Source organism: Phacochoerus africanus, chromosome 8 (assembly GCF_016906955.1).
Source record: "Phacochoerus africanus isolate WHEZ1 chromosome 8, ROS_Pafr_v1, whole genome shotgun sequence".
Taxonomy (NCBI): Eukaryota; Metazoa; Chordata; class Mammalia; order Artiodactyla; family Suidae; genus Phacochoerus; species Phacochoerus africanus.
The window spans coordinates 91,122,693-91,147,600 of NC_062551.1; the positions used below are offsets into that span (position 1 = coordinate 91,122,693).

At 35.6% G+C, this 24,908-nt stretch overlaps 1 protein-coding gene across 8 annotated transcripts in view; it reads left to right on the forward strand.

The window, feature by feature from the left end:
• The window catches only part of ZMYM4 (zinc finger MYM-type containing 4), a 165,590-nt gene that overhangs the window by 72,998 nt on the left and 67,684 nt on the right, over window positions 1-24,908 (forward strand). For 5 of the 8 annotated variants that reach the window (XM_047793301.1, XM_047793299.1, XM_047793298.1 and 2 more), the window contains 5 exons: window positions 10,487-11,011; window positions 12,695-12,756; window positions 13,110-13,280; window positions 20,801-20,885; window positions 21,127-21,382. In XM_047793301.1, the coding sequence (XP_047649257.1) occupies window positions 10,487-11,011; window positions 12,695-12,756; window positions 13,110-13,280; window positions 20,801-20,885; window positions 21,127-21,382 (1,099 nt within the window). Of the gene's footprint in view, window positions 1-10,486; window positions 11,012-11,175; window positions 11,344-12,694; window positions 12,757-13,109; window positions 13,281-17,381; window positions 17,514-20,800; window positions 20,886-21,126; window positions 21,383-24,908 lie in introns of those variants that run through there. The other 3 variants (XM_047793304.1, XM_047793305.1, XM_047793306.1) reach the window with 3 other exon arrangements.

The following is a 24,908-nucleotide window of genomic DNA, read 5'->3' on the forward strand; positions in this document are numbered from 1 at the left end:
TAACTCAGAAATAGTTCCATAGATAATTGCCCTAATGTCTTTTCTAGGCCTGTTTTAGCTTAATATGTTTTTCTAGCATGATGCAGATTATACTATGTGAACTACACTCAACAATATTCTTGTACTATGGGTCAGGAAACCTTATCCATAAAGGGCTAAGTAGTGAACATTTAGGTTCTGTGCTGTGAGATCAACAAATATAGTCTTCTCTTCCTCCTCCTTCATCTTCTCCTGTCCCTCTCTTTCTTCTACTCCCTCAAAAATGTAGTAACTATTCTTAGCCTACAGGCCATTCCTTGGTCAAGGGCTCTAGTTTACCAGCCCTTACTGTAGATAAAGCTCTTCAAGTAGGATTCCCTCCCCCCCCCCCCATTTATATCTTTATTGACCACTGCCACAGGTAATATGAACTGGTAGAGTTGGTGTGTCTTGTATTCATTGAGCTCATAAGAGTAACAGTGAAATTGTTATAAGTTTACTGATGGCCATTGAGGATGGAAAAGTGCAAGTTTTTCTACAGTTTTAAAGCCCTTAAAGAAGATATTAACATTGGATTTTTTTCCCCCACTTACGAGGGGTGGGATAAAAAGTTACTTTCAGCACTGGAATAGATCCTTGTTTATCTGAGTACAAAAGGATATTAGCTAAATCTGGTGTGGCAAGGTGGGAGAGATGAAAATCAAAAGCTTTATTTTATAAATAACTATGTTACAGAAATTTTGGAATTAGAAGGAATGGCAGGAATGTTGTAGAACTTCAGATTGTGACATAGTTGGAACTGTCCTCATACCTCTATGGCATTGTGCTTCTGTAACTATTAGCATAATTTATTTTTGCCTTTGTTATTTTGGTAAAATATCATTGTTTTCTACTTATGAGAGTAATATGGTCTATGAAATGTTATAAAAATATTTAAATGTTGTATTCCATTAAAATATACGATACTGTTGTAGTGCTATGTTTCTGTTTCAATAGACCTTGGACTGTTTTTAGATACTTGCTGATTATATTAATTTATAGATCTCACTGATCTTCTTGATCATTTCTTTTAGAGCACTGTAAATATGAGTGAACATTCAAACAAGTAAAGTCTGTTGTGTTTATTTCAGTTGTCCTCATAGTGAAGAACAAATAGTTATGTGTTTTATTTTATAATGTATGTGAGAGTCATATTTTTTTAGTCTTAATAGTGTTCAAGTAGATTATTGAAATTGGTAAACTGTAACTAATTTTATCAGAGGTGTTTTAAGTGTTCACATTTATTGATTACTTTTTGGTAAGTTACGAGATCAAATTGTCCTGAATGGTTCTGCTGGTTTCAAACTTTTTTTCCCTCCTGTGGGAACAAGTTAAAGCAAAAATTAATGAACGTGAATTCTGTGAGTCTCACAAGTCTCATCTCTCCTCACTGAATGTATTGACTGTACAGTGGCATACTTTAATGGTTCCACAGTAACAACCCATAACCTAAATGAAAACAAGAAAAGAGAGCTGTAATCTTGAGTCATGACTCCCTGAGAAAACAGATTCGTTTTCATTAGCACTTAACATATTGCTCGGTTTATCTCTGGTGTGGCAGAGTGGTGTTTATCTTTGTTAGTAGAACATTCAGAGGGCTGGTTGACCACTTTGGGTTTTATGGAAGAAATTCAATCATCTGATAAAAGATTGGACTTCATGGATCTTCGGATCGCTTTTAGCCAGTGGATTCAGTGATTTATTTTCTGTAGTGTACGTATTCCTGGTGCATTAAAAAACTAGAGCCTGTTACTCAGATTGTGGTAGGACATTGGCACTATCAGTATCACACGAGAATATATTAGAAATCAGATCATTGGTTGCCCCCCTTAACCTACTGAACCAGAATCTTTAGGAGTGGAACTTGGGAATCTGTTTCCAACAGACACACCAAGAGATTCTGATATCTCTTGGTAATTGTTGAGAAGGATTGCTCAGTGATCTTCAAGCATTATCATGATCAGAAGCAAAATTATCTATGGGTGCTTATTTTTTTGCTGTGTTTAAAACATTTTAAAAGTTGAGACCAAACTGACATATAACCGTGCATTAGTTTTAGGTGTACAACATAATGATTTACTGTTTGTATTGCAAAATTATTACCATCATAAATTTAGTTAATAGTTAACACCTATTACCTTTGTTTTTTAAAAATTTTGAAACAGTATGTTTAGAAATATATTTTACATTGATGTCTACCTGCTGTATGTATGCCGTTTGTATGTACAGATTTTTTAAAACTATTTTATTTTTATTTTTATTTATTTATTTATTTATTTTTGTCTTTTTGCGATTTCTTGGGCCGCTTCCGCGGCATATGGAGGTTCCCAGGCTAGGGGTCGAATGGAGTTGTAGCTACCAGCCTACACCACAGCCACAGTAACGCAGGATCCGAGCCGTGTCTGCAACCTACACCACAGCTCACAGCAACGCTGGAGCTGGATCGTTAACCCACTGAGCAAGGGCAGGGACTGAACCCCAACCTCGTGGTTCCTAGTTGGATTCGTTAACCACTGAGCCACGACAGGAACTCCTGTATGTACAGGTTTTTGTAGCATTACTTATTGTTGCTCTGAATTATGTTGTTTTCTGTGTTAGCCTATTAAAAAAAAAGAAACCTGATCCAGGCTCACTAATGGGTTGATGCTGACAGTTTAAAAGAAGACTGGATTGTTGTATTCCAGTTATTGTCCTGTTTTCATGAAAAGTTTTATGTTGGTTACTGGCCTCTTAATAGCTATGGTTCTTTTTCAGCTGAGGATTATAAATAGAAGTTACCATTCTTCCTGTTACACTAAGTATGCTCTGATGAGAATCAGGGTCTGTCATTAAGGGAGGAAGACGGAATGGCTGTTAAGCATCTAGTAGTTTCAGACAAAGACACTTGATTCAGATTTTGATGAATTGCATGCTTACCAAGGGTCAATTGTTCCCAGGCCTGTTTAGTCTAGTAGTACTTGTCATTGTAATTAAATCATTTTAATTGTATCATTTTGACACTAACTGAAATTTTCTCTGGGAAATAAATAGTTGTTATGAATAATTTTAATTCTTTAGAAAGACTTACTAAGTAAAGTCAGTAAAAACATTGAAGTGCAAATGTCTTTATTTTTCTCACTCCATTTTAAAGAGACCAAAGTTGCTGTCATGAAGATTGCATTATTTGTGTGCAATCCGTGATTTGTTCAGGAAGGAACTCAAATTAGCTTACCCATTCCCTAAGTCTTGATTGATCATCAGTGATCAGCTAATGTACCTTTTTTATATTATCTCAAGTAAAAATAAATGTTTAAGGCATGTACATTTCATTTTTAAGCTTTCTGGCTTTATTAGACTTTTAACTGGTGAACTACATTACTGATTTTATAGTTTAAAGAGGCTTTTATTATTTAGGAAATTGCATTTTATTTAAAAAACAATAAATCAGAATCTTTTAGTGATAACAAAATGCTAATTTAAGTGTTTAGTTTAAATCAACCAAGTTTACCTCACTTTTAGGCTTACTGATACTTGTTTTTACATTTCTTTGGAGTGTGGGTTTTTTTCTTTTAAATCTTTATTCCTTTTCCTAATAGAGAAAAACTGTGTCAGACAATTGTTAGAGAACCATGACTTCTGAAGTTAAAATTGTAATTTATATTACTTTATTTCTGAAAATTAACCTTTAATTAAAACAAAAATGTATGAGAGTAATTGAGTGATACATGGGCAATTAAAGTAACAGCCCTTTCATAATGTTCATTTTTGTGTCTTACTTTAGTGGGTACCTTAGTTGGTGGTTGTACTTTAAAATGAAATGATTATTGGGTATACTATATAAATATCAGTATGCCGCTAAAGCAGGAAATAAGCAAAAGGAAGACAAAGAGTAAAAGTTAATTTGACATCATGGAGTTTGTTTTCATTATCAAACACAAATATTATACTTAAATTGCTTAAAATAACTGTCATTTTCACAAAATCTAACAACCTACCTGCATTTAATCCATGTACTCCTTTCGTTCTTTCACAAAGGAGGTTTATATACTGATCACATCTCTTGTTGCACAAAGATTTTCCCTCTGAACTCATGAGTTATTCTCTCTTTATTGGGTCATTCTCATGAGTATACTATAAGCTGTAATATTCTCCATCTTAAAAAAAAGAAATCACCAAAAAATAAAAAAGAATAAAGAAAGCAAAGATACAAAGTCATAAAAACTTTTCACTGCAGATTTTAGTCCAGTTTCTGTTCATTTTCTTTAATTTAGAGCACAACAACTCTAAAGAGTTTTCTGTACTTAAGCTTCCTAATTTATCTCCTCACGGTGTCTTTATGGGATCACCCCACTCCAGCTTTTGTATACTCATTTTTTTTTTGTCTTTCTGCCTTTTCTGGGGCCGCACCCGCGGCAAATGGAGGGTCCCAGGCTAGGGGTCTAATTAGAGCCATAGCCGCTGGCCTACTCCACAGCCACAGCAGCGCGGGATCTGAGCCGCATCTGCGACCTACACCACAGTTCACGGCAACACCGGATCCTTAACCCACTGAGCAAGGTCAGGGATTGAACCTGCAACCTCATGGTTCCTAGTCAGATTCGTTAACCACTGAGCCACGACGGGCACTCCTGTGTACTCATTTTTTCACTGATAATAGCTTTTATCAAAGTAGAAGTTCATTTCAGCTTTCCCAATATTAGTAGTAGTCTCCAGTCTTCATTTTATGTATTATACATTCATTTTGGTTGGCCACTTCCTCCTTATTGAAATATTTTCTTCTTTTATTATTCCTTTTTTTTTCTTTTTAGGGATGCGTTTGTGGCATATGGAAGTTCCCAGACTAGGGGTAGATTTGGAGCTACAGCTGCTGGCCTATGCCGCAGCCAGAGCAATGCCAGATCCCAACTCCATCGGTGACCTACACCGCAGCTTGCAGCAACACCTGATCCTTAACCACTGAGCAAGGCCAGCTATTGAACCTGCATCCTATGGATACTAGTTGGGTTCCTTTCTGCTCAGCCACAATAGGAACTCCTTATTTTTTTTCATTTTGCTTCTGTGACATCAGCTACCTAGTTTTCCTCCTACCTCACTGGCTGCCCTGTCTTTCTTTCTCTGATTCCTTCCTTCTACCAGATTTCTGAAAGTTAAAGTATCTCAGAACTCTCAGCTCTTTTGCATCAGGAGTAGATACTCTTACTAGGTGATCTTAACTAGTCCCATGAACTTTAAATACCATCTCTTCATTGATAGGTCCCAAATTTATATGTCATTTCTTAGCGAGACTCTCCTCTTTGGATGTCTCCATTTGAAGGTTTAATAAGTTTCTCAAAATTAATGGGTCCAAGTCAAAACTATTCATTCTACCCCTTTCAGTCTGTTCCTCCCTTAGTGTTTACATTTCAAGGAATGGCTCTGTATTGTGCTATTTTTGACTTCTTTCATATTCAGCATCTCATGTATTAGGAAATGCCTCTAACTTTCAAATTATACCCAAATCTGAGTATTTTTCCTCATAGCCACCATTTCTATGCCAGGTCTTAGACACTAGATTTTTCTTGGATTATTGCAGTAGCCATCTGTGTGGTGGTCTTACTTCTATTCTTCACTCCGTGTAACATTTAACAGCCTTAAAGTAGTCATACAGAAGCTAGGGTGTTCCTTGTAAAACATAAATCATGTTAATTCCTCTTTGGGTTCTTCTGGTGACTTCCTTTCACAGTTAAATGTATCACATTTTTTTGTATGGTGTGCACATTCCTATAGATGTATCCTTTGGCTTTTTCCGTTTTTCATTTTTTAGCACTCATCCTCACACTCACTCAGTTCTAGCCACACAGTCCTTGCTTTCCCTCACACATGCCAAACTTGTTTGAAGTGTTTAAAGACTAGCTAGGAATCTTTGTGAACAATTTGTGCTTTCAAGTATTTGACCACCTACTGTGATCCCAAATATAATTTAGTGCCATGTTTTTTTTGTAGGTGGAGGCTCTGAGAAACAGAAGCTGTTTCTTTTGCTTGGGCCACAGGGATGACTACAGTTCTGTTCCAGTTAGTTATATATATTATGAGGTTAATATAATTTAACCTCATAAAATTTTATGCCGCTTTCAGATTTATTATGTGATGACTAGCAAAATTATAAATCCAAATTAGATGCTTTGTTAGAAATTGCCATCTCTGAAGAAACTTTAAATCTTGAGTTCATTCTCAGATAAGGATTTTTTTCAATAGACAATAGATGTATGTGATTCAAAACTCAAGATACAAAAGGGTACGTTTTGAAAAGTTAAGTGTTTATATCTTCCAGCCACCTGATTCTGATGTCACAGAAAATCAGTGGAAGATATTTTTAATGTGTAAACAATTATATCTATAGATAAATTATAAAAAGTACAGCAATGATAGCTTAACAAATGTGTTTGTTCTTCCTTACTTAGATATTTTTACTAAATGACCCTAAGAACTCATGTAAAGCTGCCTCATTTTTTAGAAAAACTATATAATATTCTGTTATAGATATGTATTGTAATTACTTGAACCTCACTGATGGATGGATAGGCTGTTTCCAGTCTTTGCTGCTATAAATGTTCTTTTTCATAGATCTTTTGAGAGATATCTGTAGGGTAGATTCTTAAAAGTTGAATTGCTGGATCAAGAGGTGTGTGTATTTAAATTATCATAAATATTGCCTGATTGCTCTTTATTAGAATTGTACCAATTTATACTCCCTTAAATAGACTACAGGGATCGGCAAACTTTTTTTCTGTTAAGGGCCACAATAGGAAATATTTTAGGCTTTTCAGCTCACGTATGGTCTGTGTCACATTCTTTGTATATTTTTTGGCTTCAAAGCCACAGCCTGGCAGCTTTGGCCTCTGCAGCATAGATGCCAGGCTGTTATCAGAACCTTTTGTCACTACGAACCAGCTGTGTGAACATGGTATCTCGATGTATTATTAATTTGCATTTCACTTATGAACAAAGATCAATCTTAGTAGTGTTTCTTTTCTTGTAAAATGTTTGTTTAGATTCTTTGCTTATATAAATGTGTTTGGTTGTTAGTATCTTTATTGAACTATGAGTCTTTTTTTTTTTTTTTTTTCTTTTTGCTATTTCTTGGGCCGCTCCCGCGGCATATGGAGGTTCCCAGGCCCGGGTTGAATCGGAGCTGTAGCCACCGGCCTACACCAGAGCCACAGCAACTCGGGATCCGAGCCGCGTCTGTAACCTACACCACAGCTCATGGCCATGTCGGATCCTTAACCCACTGAGCAAGGGCAGGGACCGAACCCGCAACCTCATGGTTCCTAGTCGGATTCTTTAACCACTGCGCCACGACGGGAACTCCTGAACTATGAGTCTTAATCTTTATCCATTAGGGAAGTGACATTTTGTGATAGTGTAGTGAAATGTTTTTTAACAATTTTATCTTTAATCTTTTCATTTGGATTGTGTTTTCTTCTTTTAGGAATATTTTAGTCACATTTGATTTTTTATTTTTTCCAGTAAATTGGTCTTTTTATTCTAGGTTTTGTGTCATTCTTAGGAAAGATTTTCTCTGAAAAATAGTTCTTCCATTTTTTTTAGTATTAGTGTTTTTATTTTTTGTATCTAAACCTTAAATACATCTAGAAATTATTTTGGTATGACTTATGATCCAGTTTTTCAAGTGGCTACCCTCTCCTCCCAATACCATATCCTGAATTTAAACAGAGATTTTGGAAGTTGCTTGCAATATTACTCTTCAGTTGACTTCTCATATACTGTAGAACTTAGATTCAACTCTTGACCACAGTGAAATGCATATTCTTTCATTCATGAACAGTTACTGAGCACACATTGTGTGGTTGGGTAGCAAGGATAAAGTGTTGTTGTATAGAGAAGGCTCTCACCCTGACCTTTAGTTGCTTACAGGCTGGTAAATTTATCACATTACATATCGTTAGGTGTTTTTTTTTAACACCTTGCTCTTTCTTTGTATTTCATCCCTAACCTTCTATTATTATGAAAATTTTTAAATAGAACATTCGGAAGAACAGTATAGTGAATATCTTTAATATTGCACATGCTTTCTCATTCTGCCCTGCTTCTCTTTCTGTGGTATACTATGTGAAAGTTAGATGTGGACATTGCTAAGATTTTAGCGTCTTTGTTTGAGTTACTTAGTTAAGTAAAAATGGTAATTTTCTAATTTTATTATTTACTCTACTTGTCTATTTTCCTAGTTGTGTAAGGAGGGGGAATCATAGCTGTCTTTTCCCCTGGAACCTAGCACAGTACTAACGGCAGAGTGGTTTCTTAATAAATATGTGCTAAATAAATGAGTGGGCACTTTAGGCTGTAGGGAGTTGAAGAATTTCAGGTAAAGGTATAATGTGGAATGACTAGTGCTATAGAAAGATAATTCTGGTGTTTTTATGAAGGAGAACAACTTAAGGAAAGCTTTCATTTGGACCCTGTATCAGTTAGGACTTGATTACAAGAAATCCAACTCAAATCAGCTTAAATAAAAAGAGGAATTCATCCTGGGTCATGGAACTCAGTGAATGATTTGAAGAAGCAGCCACACGAAGGGCGCATCTGGCCTTCAGAAACAAATAAAAGCAAGACTGTTGGTGCAATTAATATTTTCAGTCTCTGCTTAACTCTGTATATTTATCAGTTCCAATTTGTCTGCTCATGGACCAATAAAATGTGGTTTGAGGGTAGGGTTTGGAAGAATATGGTTTCTCCCTAGGTAGCCATATGGATTGAGTTAGTACACTGTCAACAGGAAGAGATGTGGAGTGTTCAAATGATACCAAGTGGAGGAGATAGATTTGAGAGAGATATTAATTAGTACAGTTTATAGAATTTGTCCAGGGGGAAGGAGAATTGGAGTGATTCTCTTTTTTTAATCTTGAGCAAACTACTGACTTGGTGATACCGTTAATTAAGTAATGGAAATACAAGAAAGTATGCTTGGAATAGAAAGATGATGAATTTGGTTTTAGAGATGCTTAAGTTGGAGGTCCCTAGAAGCTAGTTGAATGTAGACATCTAAATCTTGGAAGAAGAGTCTAAGCTAAAATGCTTAGGAAGTCAACAGCAAAAGTTAAAGCTCTGGTGGTGAATAAAGTAGTCTGAGTGTATAAAATGAGATGAGAACTGAAATATTGAGCATGTACAGCAGAGGAAGAGAAATATGAAATAAATTAGTAAAAAAAATGGAAAAGTAGGAAGAAATAACAGTGTCAAAGAAACCAAAAGTATTTTATCTAGGAGGGATATGCCAAATAAGGATTGAAAAATCAAATGGATTTGACCATGAGGAAATTATTATTATTATTATTGCTATTGTTGTCTTTTTGTGTGTGTCTTTTTCTAGGGCCGCACCTGAGGCATATGGAGGTTCCTGGGCTAGGGGTCTAATCGGAGCTGTAGCCTCCAGCCCATGCCAGAGCCACAGCAACGCCAGATCCAAGCTGCATCTGCAGCCTCCACCACAGCTCACGGCAATGCCAGATCCTTAACCCACTGAGCAAGGCCAGGCATCAGAACCACCACCTCATGGTTCCTAGTTGGATTCATTAACCACTGAGTCATGATGGGAACTCCATGAGAAAATTATTGGTGATCTTAATGAGAGAAGTTCCAATGCAAAGTAGGGAACCAGGTTGTATTAAATTCAAAGTATTAATGGTTGGCAGATGAAGTACAAACAAACCAATGTAGACTTTTCACCTAGAAATTTGACTGTGAAAGGTGAATTAGGGCAGGAAAAATAGATAACAGAGCTGGGAATTTTTTGTTTTGTTTTGTTTCATTTTATTTTGGACTTGTAGTTTTGAACAGTAAATAATTTTTAAACTTTATTCTGGCTTGGATAAATTTTATTTTTATGATTAAATATTTATCCTTGTAACATTAGCTGTTATAAGTGTTTATTAGAGTTAGTGCAGAGAAATTCGGACTCTTGAGATCAGAGATCTGGGTTCTAATCTCAAATCCCCAGAATAGTCTCTATGATAATGATAATTATCACATTTATATTCCCTTCTATGTGTCAGTCACTGTGTTAATAGGCTTTTTATGTACTCTATCATTAAATCTCACCAAAAATTAATTTCCAAGGTGAGTATTATATTATTCAATACATTAAGAAACCTGAGTTTATTTTTCAGGGGCACATAGATTTTAAGTTGTAATGCTGATTCCAGCAGATACGTCTGATTCTGACGTTGATACTCTTTTTTTTCTATATCACATTGACTTTCCTTCTAACCTGAAATAGTTTCTCAAGTCTTACATCCTTACCTCCTTATCTGTCAGACAGAAATATCATATTTGTCACACCTATATCAAAGTTCTAATTGAATACTGTGGTACTATTATCTATATTTTATTTGAGAAGAAAAAACTATATTTGGTTAATTACCAGACAGACCTTATAAATATGGTCATCTTTAGCACTATTATTTGTCTAAACAGTATTTTACTTTTTAAGGTGGTGGTATCATGGATACAGAAATGTCTGAAGATATAGACCACAACTTAACTCCTACCCTTGACAGCATGTCTTATGGAATGCCGAATCAAACAGGATCTGAAAATTCATTGCTGGATGAAGATGATTATTTTTTGAACTCTGGGGATCTTGCAGGAATTCCAGTCGTTGGTAGTGACAATGAGGATGAACAGGATTTTAGTTCAAAGGACAATCTTGTTTCTTCAATTCATACTGATGATAGCTTGGAAGTAGAGAGAAGAGTCACACAGCATGAATCAGACAATGAAAATGAAATACAGATTCAAAATAAATTAAAAAAAGACTTTCCTAAACAGTTTGATCAGGTTTCTGTCTTTAAATCAATACGGAAAGATTTTAGTCTAGTAAGAGAAAACAGCAAAGAGACATTTTCTGGAAAGGAGAAAAATAGAGACCTAACTTATCATGAACGTGAAAAACGGTTGGATAAACCCCATAAAGAGTTGGATTCAAGGTTGAAAAGCAGTTTTTTTGATAAAGCAGGTAATAATTATTGGAATAGAGCCATAAAACACAATAAGTAACAACGTACTGATAATAATACAGCTTTTATTACTTCTGATGCTAAGCAAAATATGAACAGTTAAATTCATTGTAAGCTTGTCATTTTTCTTTTATCCTTGTTCTTTGCAGAGTGACTGAATTTCTCCCAGTAACTATTGGTAATGGTATAAATGGTTGAAAAATAGCTCTAAACCTCATTTCTCCCTCCCCTGGTTGCAATATTTTGATGAGAAGGCAAGATACTCGAATCACCTGTTCATTTTCTTTGGTTGAACATTGGAACCTGAAGTTGGATTTAACTTCTTTGTGCTGTAAGCACTAATTCAAACTGCTGTCCCACAAATTAGTCCAAATTAGGAAGGGTTTTTCTTTTTGATAACATTTCTATTTTATGTTTAGCAGTTTCTTTAGAATCCTCTTGGACCTCTTTGCCAAGTATACCCTGTATTTCAGCTTCAGTTCCATTCTTGAATATATGCATTTTCTTATTTCTGTACCTCTCTTTCCTCTTGCTGTTCCATTTGCCTGCATGTTTTCTCTCTTTTTATATATGCCTGTAAAAGTGCTTCTTATCCAACAATACCTAACTCTAAATCTCTTCTACCCTCTAGTCATCCCTAACCTCTCTGCATCAAGAATGTTTGTTTCCTTACCTATATTACCATAGCATTTTGTTTATGCCTCATTATTTATAGTAATTGTCACACAGTATTATAGCTCTGCATTTGTTTTGCCTTATATACTAGTGTAGAAGTTTATCGAGGGCCAGATCATATCTTACTCATCTTTTTGTTCTTGGGGCGTAACCCGGTGTAGTGAAAATAGTATTATTTCAATAGATATTCATAGATGTGAAGGAAAGCAAGGTAGAATATACCAACCCTTATATTTCTTCTACAGTACTAGGAAAAATATGCTAGAAAAGAACTAATCAATATTGTTACAAAGAGCAATTAAGTATCCATTGTGTGCAAGGCCGTACAAGGGTATACCATATTTTTCAGTATATATTATTCAATATATATTTTCAGTGTCCCTATGAGGGTTAAATTATGAGGGTACTTATCTTCAGGCAATGTAATGTCTAATAGTAGAAGGGACAAGATAAGTCAAGTAGTTTAAGTGTCAGTGACCAGTTGAAAAGCATAAGATTTAAAATATAATTAAAGAGAGTGGTGGAAGAGTTTGTCATAACACAATACAATAAGATTTCTTTCAAATAACTGAGACTATGTTTTAGGTATTGTTAGAGATGATTTTTAATTCAGTAGACAAGGGAAGGTTTTTTAAGAGAAGAGGTAAATTTTGAATTGAGCTAAGTCTAGAGGACTCTAAAGATTAAGATAGAGAGGACTTGGAATGATATAAGTAGAATTGGGGACGAACCAACATAAGTGCTTTCAGAGCATAATGAATAAAATAACCACTTGATTTAGTTTTGGACAAGGAAGTAGTGTGAGGTGAGGCTAAACTTTAGGTGGGGACAGATTGTTTTGAGTGAAACTACCTTTTGGGTATTTTTTTAGGACCCATTTCACTCTAATGAGCATCTTTGTTGGAAAAGAGAGGTGATTGTCGAATGATAGCTTTTTAGGTCACTTTTTATAAGATTTGTTATTCATATACATGTGTTTGTTTTGTTTTGTTTTTTTCTTTCAATAGCTAATCAAGTTGAAGAAACATTACATACCCATTTACCACAAACCCCAGAAACAAACTTTAGGGTAAGTTTTCAGTGTGTATGTAGATTGCTGTAACTGTGGCAAGTGTCAAAGTTTTCTTTATGTGATTTTCTAAATTGTAACTATATGTGTTAGGTAGAACACTGATTTAAAAAAATTTTTCCTTTATTATTTGGGTAAGAACATCTTTGGAGATGTTCTAGGAAGCCTCTGCTCTTAGATTCTTAATTTGTATTTGATATTTAGATGCATATCACATTTACTTGTAGGCATAGGGACCATAATGAATTTCCATAGAGTTCTTCATTTCCAGTGAGCTTTTCTTTGGGTGTTAAACCTGAAGAGGAATAATTTTAAAATCTGAATATTTATTAATCCTTTATATTGTGTTTTAGGATTCCAGCTATCCATTTGCCAATAAAGAATCCATTGGTTCGGAACTGGGAAATTCCTTTGCATCAAATATTAGAATTAAAGAAGAACCTTTGGATGATGAGTATGACAAAGCAATGGCACCACAGCAGGGACTACTAGACAAAATTAAAGATGAACCTGACAATGCTCAAGTAAACATTTCACCTTTTTTCCCCCCCTTCTTTTTGTTCCACACATGAATTATTCATTTGAGAGAGGAATTTCTTGATTAAGAAGTGAAGTGTTTTGTTGACAAGGGTGAGAGGAGACTCTTAATGAAGGTTGAGGCAATTGAATTGTCTTGTAAGAATACTGCTAAGGATTCAACACAAGTTATAGGAAACTTTTCCTGAGTAGTAATTAAGGCTTTTAATCCACTTTGTTCCTTAATACCACTGTTGGGTAGTTTTTACAGTTTTAGGGAAAGTGAGTCTTTAGGAATTTGAGTTTGATACAGCAGAGATGTCTGAGGGTTTCTTATGGTGGTTTATGAGTTTATGGTGTGATTTGAGTTTGCAGTTACTGCTAATGAAGTATAGACTATGTATGTAAGTGTTTTTCAGAAGGGATTAATGGACAGGTTATTCTTCAAAGAGTCAGTTAATTAAAGAACTAATTCATTAGGTCATTGGGTAGAAGATTAAAGGATGTTTTGATTGGTGATACAGGATTCCAAATTTGAGATCTGTGAGTAATAAGGGTAGGGATAGAGCTCTGTTATTTAAGGTTGCTGTGGAGGTAAAAGTCATAGAGATCCTGTAATTGGGAATCCTGAAGTCATTGAAGTTATCCATTCAGTTAGTGATATTGCAGTTGTTGGAATGAAATAAAGAGACTATATCAGATGCTGTAATCATTTTTGGAATGTAGGAGAAAGACCCAAGGTTGAATATGCAATAACAGTAGTTGTCTGAGGGTAGTCTGTGTTTTATATAGATGTGTAAGTGCAGAGCGGAGAAGTAAAGATAGCAAGAGTTAACTGTTTTTTGAAATAACATTTGATCTGGAGAAAGGTTACCTTTCCATGTCTTTCTTTTATATTAGGGAGGTTGAGAATGTGAGACTTCTCTGCAAGAGGTTTTTTTCACTCAGATGTCTCTAAGCAAGGTTTCTTGGCACTATTAACATTCTGGGCCAGCTAATTCTTTGTTGTGAGGGGCTGTCCTGTGCATTGTAGGATGTTTAACATCTTGACCTCTGTCTGCTAGATGCCAGTAGCACCATTTCTCCAGACATTGCCAAATGTACCCTGGGGAACAAAATCCTCTGCTGTTGAGAACCACTCTTTTAGAGTAAGGAAATGGAAGAATGGGTGATGTATAGATGTAGGTGATTTATAGGATGCTTCACACTGATGCTTCAGTGATGTGAGAATTCCACTGTGCCCAGTAGAGGGTAGCTGTATAGGGTAGTAATGATAGAGCTGTAGGAGTTGGATAGGTATGAGTGTGGTGGCTACAAAGAAGAAGGTGGTAGAGTAGGAATATGAAAATATCTGAATAGAAATTCAATTGAAAGCATGTTAATAGAAGCAGGCAAGATGGAGGTTTTGAATATCTGAATTAGGGATAAAGAAATATCCTGACATGTAGGAGAAGTTCATAGGACAGTGTATATGCTTCAGAAGACTACTACCATGTTGATACAGAGCAGATCTCCTGTCTCCTTACATGCCCCTGTCTGGACATGCGAAATCCATAAGAAATCATAATGCTGGCAGGGTACCAAAGGCATCACTTTTCTCCTTGTACATAACTCAGTGACACTTTCCCTGGGATGAAAAGGTAGTTATAGCAAAGACCAAATACGTTAGGGGCAGAAGGGATCAGGAAGGGTTTTTTGTATTACTGTTTTGAAAAAACAAGCAGAGATTACAATAGCTGGAGAATACCAATCGAATGGAACTGTTGGGACACAGAAACACCTATATTTTTGTACACTAATTAAAGTAAAATAATGTGTTATGAGATGCTGAATATGAAGTTTTCATCATGATTTGGGGGAAGAATTTCCCCAAGGCCTCACCACCTGACTGATGGGATTCTGGATTCTTGAGAACCGAGTAGGAATGTCCTAGTCATAAGGTCCAGAAGCATTCTTTACCTTGACCCTACAATAATGTCTTAGCATGTGAGTGTGTAAAGCTAGGTTTTCTCAGAAAAGTCCTCTCTGTTATCAGCTACACCAATCCTGTGGGATCAGACCTTTGATAACTCTTCTAGAAATCTCTCAGGGGACCTCATGTTAAACTGTAGATACCTGGATCTATCTTTCTTTTTTATTTTCCCTTCCCTTTCTTCTCTTTCCTCCCCCTCCACTACTTTCCCCTTCTATTTCCTCTCCTCCTCCTACTTTCTCTCACCCCTTCTCCCACTCCCTTCTTCATTGTCCTGTTCTTTCAGGTATTTTTTTCTCAGTGACCATTGAAAATCTATATTCCTTGTTCAGTACTGCCTAATGTTTTATCACTCTTACTCATTTCCCATAGACTGGAAAAAGGTGTTCTGGCATATTATTTTCTTAGACTCTGAAACAGTACTCTTAATCTAATGCTCATAAAATAGCAATAGATTTAACAGCTGTGGTCAGTCTTTACTTTTGACCATCAGTTACTAGTAATAACTTTTCTCTTAGCTTAATAAGATCATACTTTTAGCTTCTGGAATCTTGTCAAAACTTTCCTTGGCTTTTTCTCTTGGCTTAACTGTGGCTTTGCTTTCAACTTACTTCCTAATTCTCCTTATTACACATTCATTTTGGTCTTCATTTTTTTGCTTTTCCTAAGATACTCAAATGTGTGTTTATATGTATTTAACTACTTCTTTCCATTTGCTCTTGATTATTTCTTCAGTTCTAATTTTCTGGGCTTGCCAGTTAACATCCTTCTACCTCTGTTACTGGCCTAACATCATTTGTCCTCCCAGTTTCATTTCTTCATTCTAATCCTAGTGCATGTTACTAGAATATATTCTGTATATAATATTTATAATTACAAGTACTTTTATGTGTACTATATTGTTTCAGCCTCCAGTTTAAGGAAGCCAGAGCAGATGGTATCAACTCTGGTTTTAGATAAGAGGACTCTGGTTCATAGAGGTTAAGTTAGTTACTCAAGGCCATATGGCTAGGAAGGAACCAGTCTGGGGCCTGAATCAAGGTCTTATTGTTATTAGTCTATCAATCTTTCTATAAATAAAAGTTATTTTTAAAAATGACTAGAGAAGTTTTTAAAATAAGAACTTTAAAGAGCCAGAGACCTCATTTCCCCCCTCTTTTTCTGTAGGTTCTAAAAGCTAGAAATTCAGTAGTATAAGCTAGAAATTCAGTAGTATTACCTTAGAATCATGATTTTTTTTCTTTCCTTTTTGCTCATAATAAAAGGAAAGCTAATCTGTAATCACTCTTTAAAGTAAATGGATTAGGATGGGAAACAAATCAATTTATTGTCACAGTTGTGAGTCATATAGTCTTGGAAAGTAGAATGCAGTAATTAAATGTTGGGGCTTTTTTTTTCAGCCTTGTCAGATTAACTGGCTATAGAACCCATTAAAAACTGTCAGTACTTCTAGAATACTTTCTTGGGATACTGTTATATATACTTTATGGTTTTAACAAAGGGAAGGTAAAGATAATGGTAAAGAATTTTTTTGTTTTGTTTTGATACCTTTCTGCTTCTGAAAGATTTTGGGTCATGGGAATTTTCTTTTCTGAAGTTATTAGTCATTGGTTTGTTATTAATTATTTGTAAAATTTTCATTGTTGGGAGGATACTAACATAAACATGATTCTGCCTTGAAGCATTGTGGGGTATACAAGCAGAGTACTTAAGATATATATTTATTGTACTGTATTACATAAGTAATATGTACTTGAGCCTTAAGGAATGTATCAGAAGTTTGAAATAACGGTCACAGACAGTGAGAAAGAGCTGACTAGAGACCATTAAAGTATGCCCATGAGTAATAATTTTTTTCTGGAGTTTTCTGAGATTTAAAGATTTTTTTTAAACTTGTAATTTAATATAGAATGTAGGAATGTTAGGATGAGTCAGTATTGGAAAATATTTTAGTATATAACTTCATCAACATGTCAGATAAGACTACTTAGATGTATAGATGCCAAAAAGACATTTTATGTAATTCACTATGCATTTCTTATAATAGATACTCTCTTGATCAGGTAAGGAAATATCTACTTCTGATCAATAACAGTCATTGAATTTAAAAGTAAAATGATGGAAACCTTCTGTTAATAATTACTAAAAGAACACAAATTACTGATGTCAGCATTATTATTTAACTCTTGTTGGATTTTCGACCTAATACATGTTAAAGAAATTAGAAGAAATAATGGAAAAGGGGAGACAAAATTATCATCATTTGCTGGTAAGGATCTTTATTAGAAAATTAATACAATTCATGAAAGTTTAGTGGAGTAGGTAGTTGAATTTTAGTTATATAAAACAGCAATATTTCTATAAATCATTTGTTTCCCAGTTAGATAATATGATGAAAAGATATACTATTTCCTACAGCAAAGCAATTAAAAAGTGCTTACATCAGATAAAACAACTTGAATGAATGGAGAGAATTTTTAAAAATGTAAGATACTAGCTATTCCTTAATTAAGATGGAGGTTTATTTATTTATTTACATTGTCTTTTTAGGGTTGCACCAGTGGCATATGGAGGTTCCCAGGCTAGGGGTTGAATCAGAGCTGTAGCCACTGGCCTGCGCTACAACCAATATAACTCCAGATCCAGGCCATGTCTGCGACCTATACAACAGCTCACGGCAACACCGGATCCTTAAGCCACTGAGCGGGGCCAGGTATTGTACCTGTGTTCTCATGGATACTAGTTGGATTCGTTTCTGCTGAGCCACGATGGGAACTCCAAGATGTAGTTTTGACACAGCTCTGAAGAAAATATCAGTAGTTTCTTGTGTTTTAAAGAGGAATAAATAGACATGCACACAGACATTACATTACACTTATATTCTAAAAATTGTAGATGTGGCAAACTATTAAATAGCTCACAATTATTTTCATTAGGATAGTGTGATGTCTTAAGAGTAGTCGGCCTGATAATTATGCAGAATAGATCGCCACAAGAGACGTTTTTAAAAGAATTTGACATGTGAGCGGTGAGTGGAAGGAATTCACCAGCTATTCAGAGAATGTAAAAGAAAAATGTCCATTATACATCAAAATAAATAAATCCCAGATGGATTAAAGCAGGAGTTGGCAAATTGTCTATCAGCAAAGGGCCAAATCCATCCTGCAGTATCTGTTTCTGTTTTGTCTTTTTCTGCACACTGTTTTTATAAATAATGTTTTATTGGGTCATTCCCACATTCATTCATTTACACATTATCTATACGTGCTTTTGCTCTACCAGGGCAGAGTTGAGTGGTTGTGATGGTATGCCCCCCAAAAATCAAAAATATGTGGCCTTTTGGAGATAAAGTTTGCTGACCTCTTGAATAAAGGATTATATTATAAACAATCAAACCACTTTCTTAGTATTTTATTGTGAAAGTAGAACTTTGTAAGAAACAGAAGAAATTAGAGTTCCCCTTGTGGCTCAGTGGTGAACGAATCTGACTAGGAACCATGAGGTTGCCAGTTCGATCCCTGGCCTTGCTCAGTGGGTTAAGGATCCGGCGTTGCCATGAGCTATGGTGTAGGTTGCAGATGTGGCTTGGATCTCACGTTGCTGTGGCTGTTGTGTAGGCCGATGGCTACAGCCCCAATTAGACCCCTAGCCTGGGAACCTCTGTATGCCGCAGGAGTGGCCCTAGAAAAGGCAAAAACAAACAAACAAAAAAACAAACAAAAACAGAAGAAATCACAGAGGTAAAAACTGTCAGATTTTTGGGATATAAATGGAAACTTTAGGAGTTCTCTTGTGGCACAGTGGGTTAAGAATCTGGCATTGTCACTGCAGCGGCTTGGGTCACTGCTATGGTGCGGGTTCGATCCCCAGCCTGGGAACATCTGTATGCCACTGGCATGGCCAAGAATAAGCAAAAGAAAATAATGAAACTATAGTACATAAAATTTAAACTCAAAGTACATATTGAGGAAATGTTGATAGCAGCTGCTGTAAGGTGTTAATATTGTTATTTAATGCTGTTTTTTTGTAAATGGATATTTAAAAAATTGGAAATCGAAACAGTGGGAAAAGACTTCTAAGTGGCTTTTTTTCACAAATTGCTAGAATAAATATTAGTAAATTTTTAAAAAATAATTTGTCATTGTGCATCAAGAATCTTACTATGTACTTACTTACCTAGTAATTCCACTTTAAAGATCCTCTCCTTAGGAGATAAGCCTAAATATGAGTGTATGAATATTTACAAAGATGTTTCATCATGGCATTACTGTTTAAAGCAAATGTGTGGAAACAAATAGACCAATATCAAGTGTGATTATATAATTTCAGTGCCATACATGGCTATCAAATTGGAGCCTAAGGTCAAAGGAAAAATTAGTAATACTGATCCTGTACTTTATTTAAAGTTTTGGATTTTTCTTTATTAGAGATTTTGCATTTTTGAGTTTTAAAATATTACTGAGATTTTCGGTGCCTTAATTTGTGCCTGAGGCAAGTGCCTAACCTCACCCCACTCTCATTCTTGTGTAATCTGATATCTGTTAAATAATATATATCAGGATTTCTTGTACTCAAGTAATAAATATACAGGCACCTCTTACCACAAAAAGAAAGGGGTATGTTGGAGTTGCCTGAGATTTCCAAGAATAAGAAGTCTTCCAGGGTTTTGCAAGTTTCAGTGTGGTAAACAGTGAATTCAAATAAAAAGTTAAATCTACCACTTAGGGGTTTCACAATGCATTAATATAAGTGGAAAAGCAAACAACAGCACTAAAAACTTGTAGTATTACTCAGTTATATGTGGTTATTCATGGCTAAAAATATGTTTCCATTCAATAAAAAAAAATCATTGAAATAAAAACTCAGACTTTTAAAATATTTGTTAAAATTCTCATAGACTGCCGCAAGTACATTTATAGACCTCAGGGATTCTTGGACTCCAACTTTTAAAGCGCTGATATTTAGCCACTAGAAGTGATTTTGAAGTAATATGTAATTATATGCAAATGTTCAGTTGATTCAAGTGGTCAAAAATCATTTTACTAGAATGATATATTCAGTATAATTATGACTAAGTGTAAAGAAACACAGGAGGGAAAAGACTGGAAAGAAATACAATGAAAGAATAATAGTGATGGTTTTGGAGGTAATAGAAATATGATTAGAATTTTTTTTCATTTCTACTTGTATACATTTTGTATAGTAAGTGTGTATTACTTTTATAATAGGTAAACAGCAATTTAAAGTACTGTAATAATAAGAATTAAAAAACTGACTTATAAATATCTGGCAGTGTTTACAGGGTAAATAGATGACTACTTTCACTTTTTACCTCTTACTCTCAGCATACACAAACATGTTGTAAAATACCCTTATTGTAATTATAGCCCGCTTGCTGTTATTTCTTATTAATGTTAATGTAGTAAACATTTTCCACCCCGATATAGCTATAGTAAAATGTCTTGAATGTCTGGATTTCTTTAGATATATTTTATTAATTTTTTGCTCTATGTATTTATTTCTTTTCTTTTCTTTTCTTTTCTTTTTTTTTTAAAGGAGTATAGTCATGGCCAACAGCAAAAAACTCAAGAGGGGGAACTGAAAATTAGTGCTGTGTTTTCAGTCAGTGGCAGTCCTCTTGGTAAGAAACAGAACTGAATAAATGAATCATGTTTATTTATTCCGACAAGTATGAGTGAGATGAAGTATCTACTTATATTAGTAAACTAGGCAGCTCTCTCTGCCTGTTTAGAATGGCTTTAATTGTGTATTCCATAATTAGTGTTGGGTTTCAAGACTAGTTCTAGGAGAGAGAGAGAGAGAGGATGCCTACTTAAAATTCATGGTAAAAAGTAAAAATTTTTTTCAATTTTCTTTTAAAGCTCCACAGTTGACTACTGGCTTTCAGCCTTCACTGGCGTCATCTGGCATGAATAAAATGCTTCCTTCAGTTCCAGCCACAGCTGTTCGAGTTTCCTGTTCTGGTTGTAAAAAAATCCTCCAGAAGGGGCAAACTGCTTATCAGAGGAAAGGGTCTACTCAGCTATTCTGCTCTACACTGTGCCTCACTGGATATACAGTTCCACCTGCCCGCCCACCGCCTCCTCCCACTAAGAAAACTTGTTCAAGTTGCTCAAAGTACAGCAAAATTCTAAATTATCTTGTTTCCTTTCTTTTAAGATAATTTGTTTTTATCTGTATATTGTTTAATTTTCTGCCTTTCCTTGTTTTTTTTTTTTGTTTTTTTTTTTTTGAGAAATAATCACATTGGTATCAACATGTTGCTGTTTTCAGTCATTTTGGATGCTAGGTGCTCAGCTTTTTTTAAATAATGTGCCTTTTATATAATGAGATGCTTTTGAAACATACTTTACCATTCTTACTGGTTGAGATGCTTTATAAAACAAAAACTATACCATTTAGGGGTGTTAGGACCACAATATCTTATCTTGTAACTGCAGGCAATAGATATTTAAATCCAACAAATATTTAATGTTTGTATAATGTTTCCTATTATGTAATGGATAACATTTTTTTTCTTAACTTTAAATAGATTCCAGTGTATGTTTTTTTTTGTCTTTTTAGGGCTGCACCCACGGCATATTGGCGGTTCCCAGGCTAGGGGTCTAATTGGAGTTGTTGCTGCCGGCCTATGCCAGAGCCACAGCAACGCCAGATCTGAGCCTTTTCTGTGGCCTACACCACGGCTCACGGCAACACCAGATCCTTAACCCACTGAGCGAGGCCAGGGATTGAACCCTAAACCCCGTGGTTCCTAGTTGGATTCGTTTCCGCTGTGCCATGACGGGAACTCCCAGTGTATGTATTTTTATCTTTTCAATGTCTCTGAACTATCTCAAAGTTTCCATTTCAGTATTTAATGGCCAAAAAGAATGGCCTTTTACTTTTTGGTGATCCTCATAAAGTCATCCTGATGATATTTGAAGAACATGAACTAATTTAGCCTAATTTCACAAGGTGGTTATTAGAAACTGTATAGGTAAACCAGGAAAAAGATGAAAATTCTCTCATTCTGAAACACTTTGGTCTCTGTTGTCAAGCTACTCAAACCATGATTTATTAGTTTAGTTTAGTTATTTGTATTTACAGTTTCTCACATGAATGCTGCCATTTCTCTGTCTAGAAAGGGAAGGAGATGCTCCCTCTTCTGGTTCAGTTGGAAAAAGGCATATAAAAAGAAACTTCAGGAGTTCCTGTCGTGGCGCAGCTGAAAGAATCCTATTAGGAACCATGAGGTTGAGGGTTCGATCCTTGTCCTGGCTCACAGGACAAGAATCTGGCATTGCTGTGAGCTGTGGTATAGGTCACAGATGCGGTTCAGATCCGATGTTGCTGTGGCCATGGCATAGGCCAGTGGCTACAGCTCCGATTAGACCCCTGGCCTGGGAGTCTCCATATGCCATGGGTGTGGCCCTAAAAAGCAAAAAACAAAAACAAAAAAAAAAACTTAAAAGACATTTGAATATGGTTAGAAGTTTTTTCAGGAAGTTATATGCACATCCCTATTATGTTTCAAGTTTAATGTAGTGATTGAAAATAGACTTCTTATATATACTGTTTGAATTATGAAACATGCTTTTAAAAATGAGTGCTTATGTACCACATATCTCATTTCTGTATTCCAGTATATTATTCAGATTCTAAGACTAAATCAACTGGAAATTATAATTTTTAATATGATTTTTTTTCTGATTTTTATTTTGCCATGAAATAATTTCACATAATAACTTCCTTTTATGTTTATTTAATTCTTAACTTTAGGAATCAGCACTTTGTAAAATTTCAGCAATATTTCTCCTTTCATAGTAATAGTCATAGATATATATTGCAAGGATTTATCAGTGAATTTCAAAATGGCCATAGGAAACTCACCAAAGTTGTTTTTTTTCTTTTTTCTTTTGCCTTTTTCTAGGTCTACTCCCTCGGCACATGGAGGTTCCCAGGCTAGGGATCTAATCAGAGCTGTAGCTGCTGGCCTACACCAGAGCCACAGCAACTCAGGATCCAAGCTGCATCTGCAGCCTACACCACAGCTCACAGCAATGCCGGATCCTTAACCCACTGAGCAAGGGCAGGGACTGAACCCGCAACCTCATGGTTGCTAGTCGGATTCATTAGCCACTGCGCCACGACAGGAACGCCTCACCAAAGTTCTAAAGTGTGTGCTCTCCCTATGCGTTTTTTGTTTCTTGTCCATATATGTTGTTCTCATCTAAATGTATTATATTCTTTTGGTCTCTGGTGTTTGCCTTCTATTATTTGGAGATAGTCATTTTTACCTGCCTGTCATATCTTAGCTCTCTGTCTGATCTTATGTAATTTTTTTCTTTTTATGGCCACACCTGTGGCACATGAAAGTTCCTCGACCAGGGGTGAATTGGAGCTGCAGCTGTGGCCTACGCCACCGCTTATGGCAGCTCTTGGACCTTTAACCCACTGTGCCAGGCCAAGGATCAAACCTGCATCCTCACAGAGATGAGGTTGGGTCCTTAACCCACTGGGCCACAAGGGGAACTCCTGATCTTGTGGAATTAATTTTAAGATTATATTTTCTTCTTTTGTAATGTTTGGTCTTTGACTTTTAACTGTTTTACCTCTTCATTCACTTATTCTATTCTTTTTTTATTCCTTATTCTTTACCATTCACCCTTTTCTGTTCTTTGAGGTACTCCTTGCTTGCCTCTCAACTCAGCATTTTCCTCACCATATTTTCTATCTTTTTTTTTAATAATGATTTTTATTTTTTCCATTATAGGTGTTTTACAGTAGTCCATCAGTTTTCTACTTACAGCAAAGTGACCCAGTCACAAATACATGTATACATTCTTCTTTCTCACATTATCATGCTCCATCATAAGTGACTAGATGTAGTTCCCAGTGCTCTACAGCAGGATCTCATTGTACATTTTCTATCTTAACTTTATCTGTTTCTCATCTTATAGAATATCATTTTCTCTTGCCATTCAGTCCTCACCCACTGATCAGTAATGTTTTTACTTGTACTCCATTTTCTGAACTACTCTTTCATACCCTTTTTACCACTTTTCCTTTCCTTCCCTATTTCCCCCCTTACTTACACAGTCTTTATAACAGTTTGGAATGGTCTGGTTAACCTGATTATGAAATTGTTGATTTGGGAGCTCCTGCTGTGGTGCGGTGGAATAGGCAGTGCCTTGGGAACACTGGGACACAGGTTCGATCCCCAGCCTGGCACAGTGAATTACGGATCCAGTGTTGTTGCAGCTGCAGCTTAGGCCACAACTGCAGCTTGGATCTTATCCCTGGCCCGGGAGCTCCATATGCTACAGAGTGGCCAAAAATGAAAAACAAACAAAAAACAGTGGTTGATTTGGATTGTGTCTTAAATACACAGAAATTAGATTCCAAGAATTTAAGTGATTTGTTTGGTGTGACACGGCTGGTTAGTATTGGCACATGCATTTTCCTCCTGTATAGTCAAACAGGTTTAATTTGTAAGTCAGTCCCTGTAAGAAAGATTTTTACTTTAATTTGAATAGGTAGAGATAGAAAAGGTTTTCTTCCTGATAGACCAGTAGAAATACAGCAGCACAACTTAGGTCGAAAGAAACTCATTATCTATTTGATGTAACAGCTTTATTTTTCTCAATCATTTATTAACCAG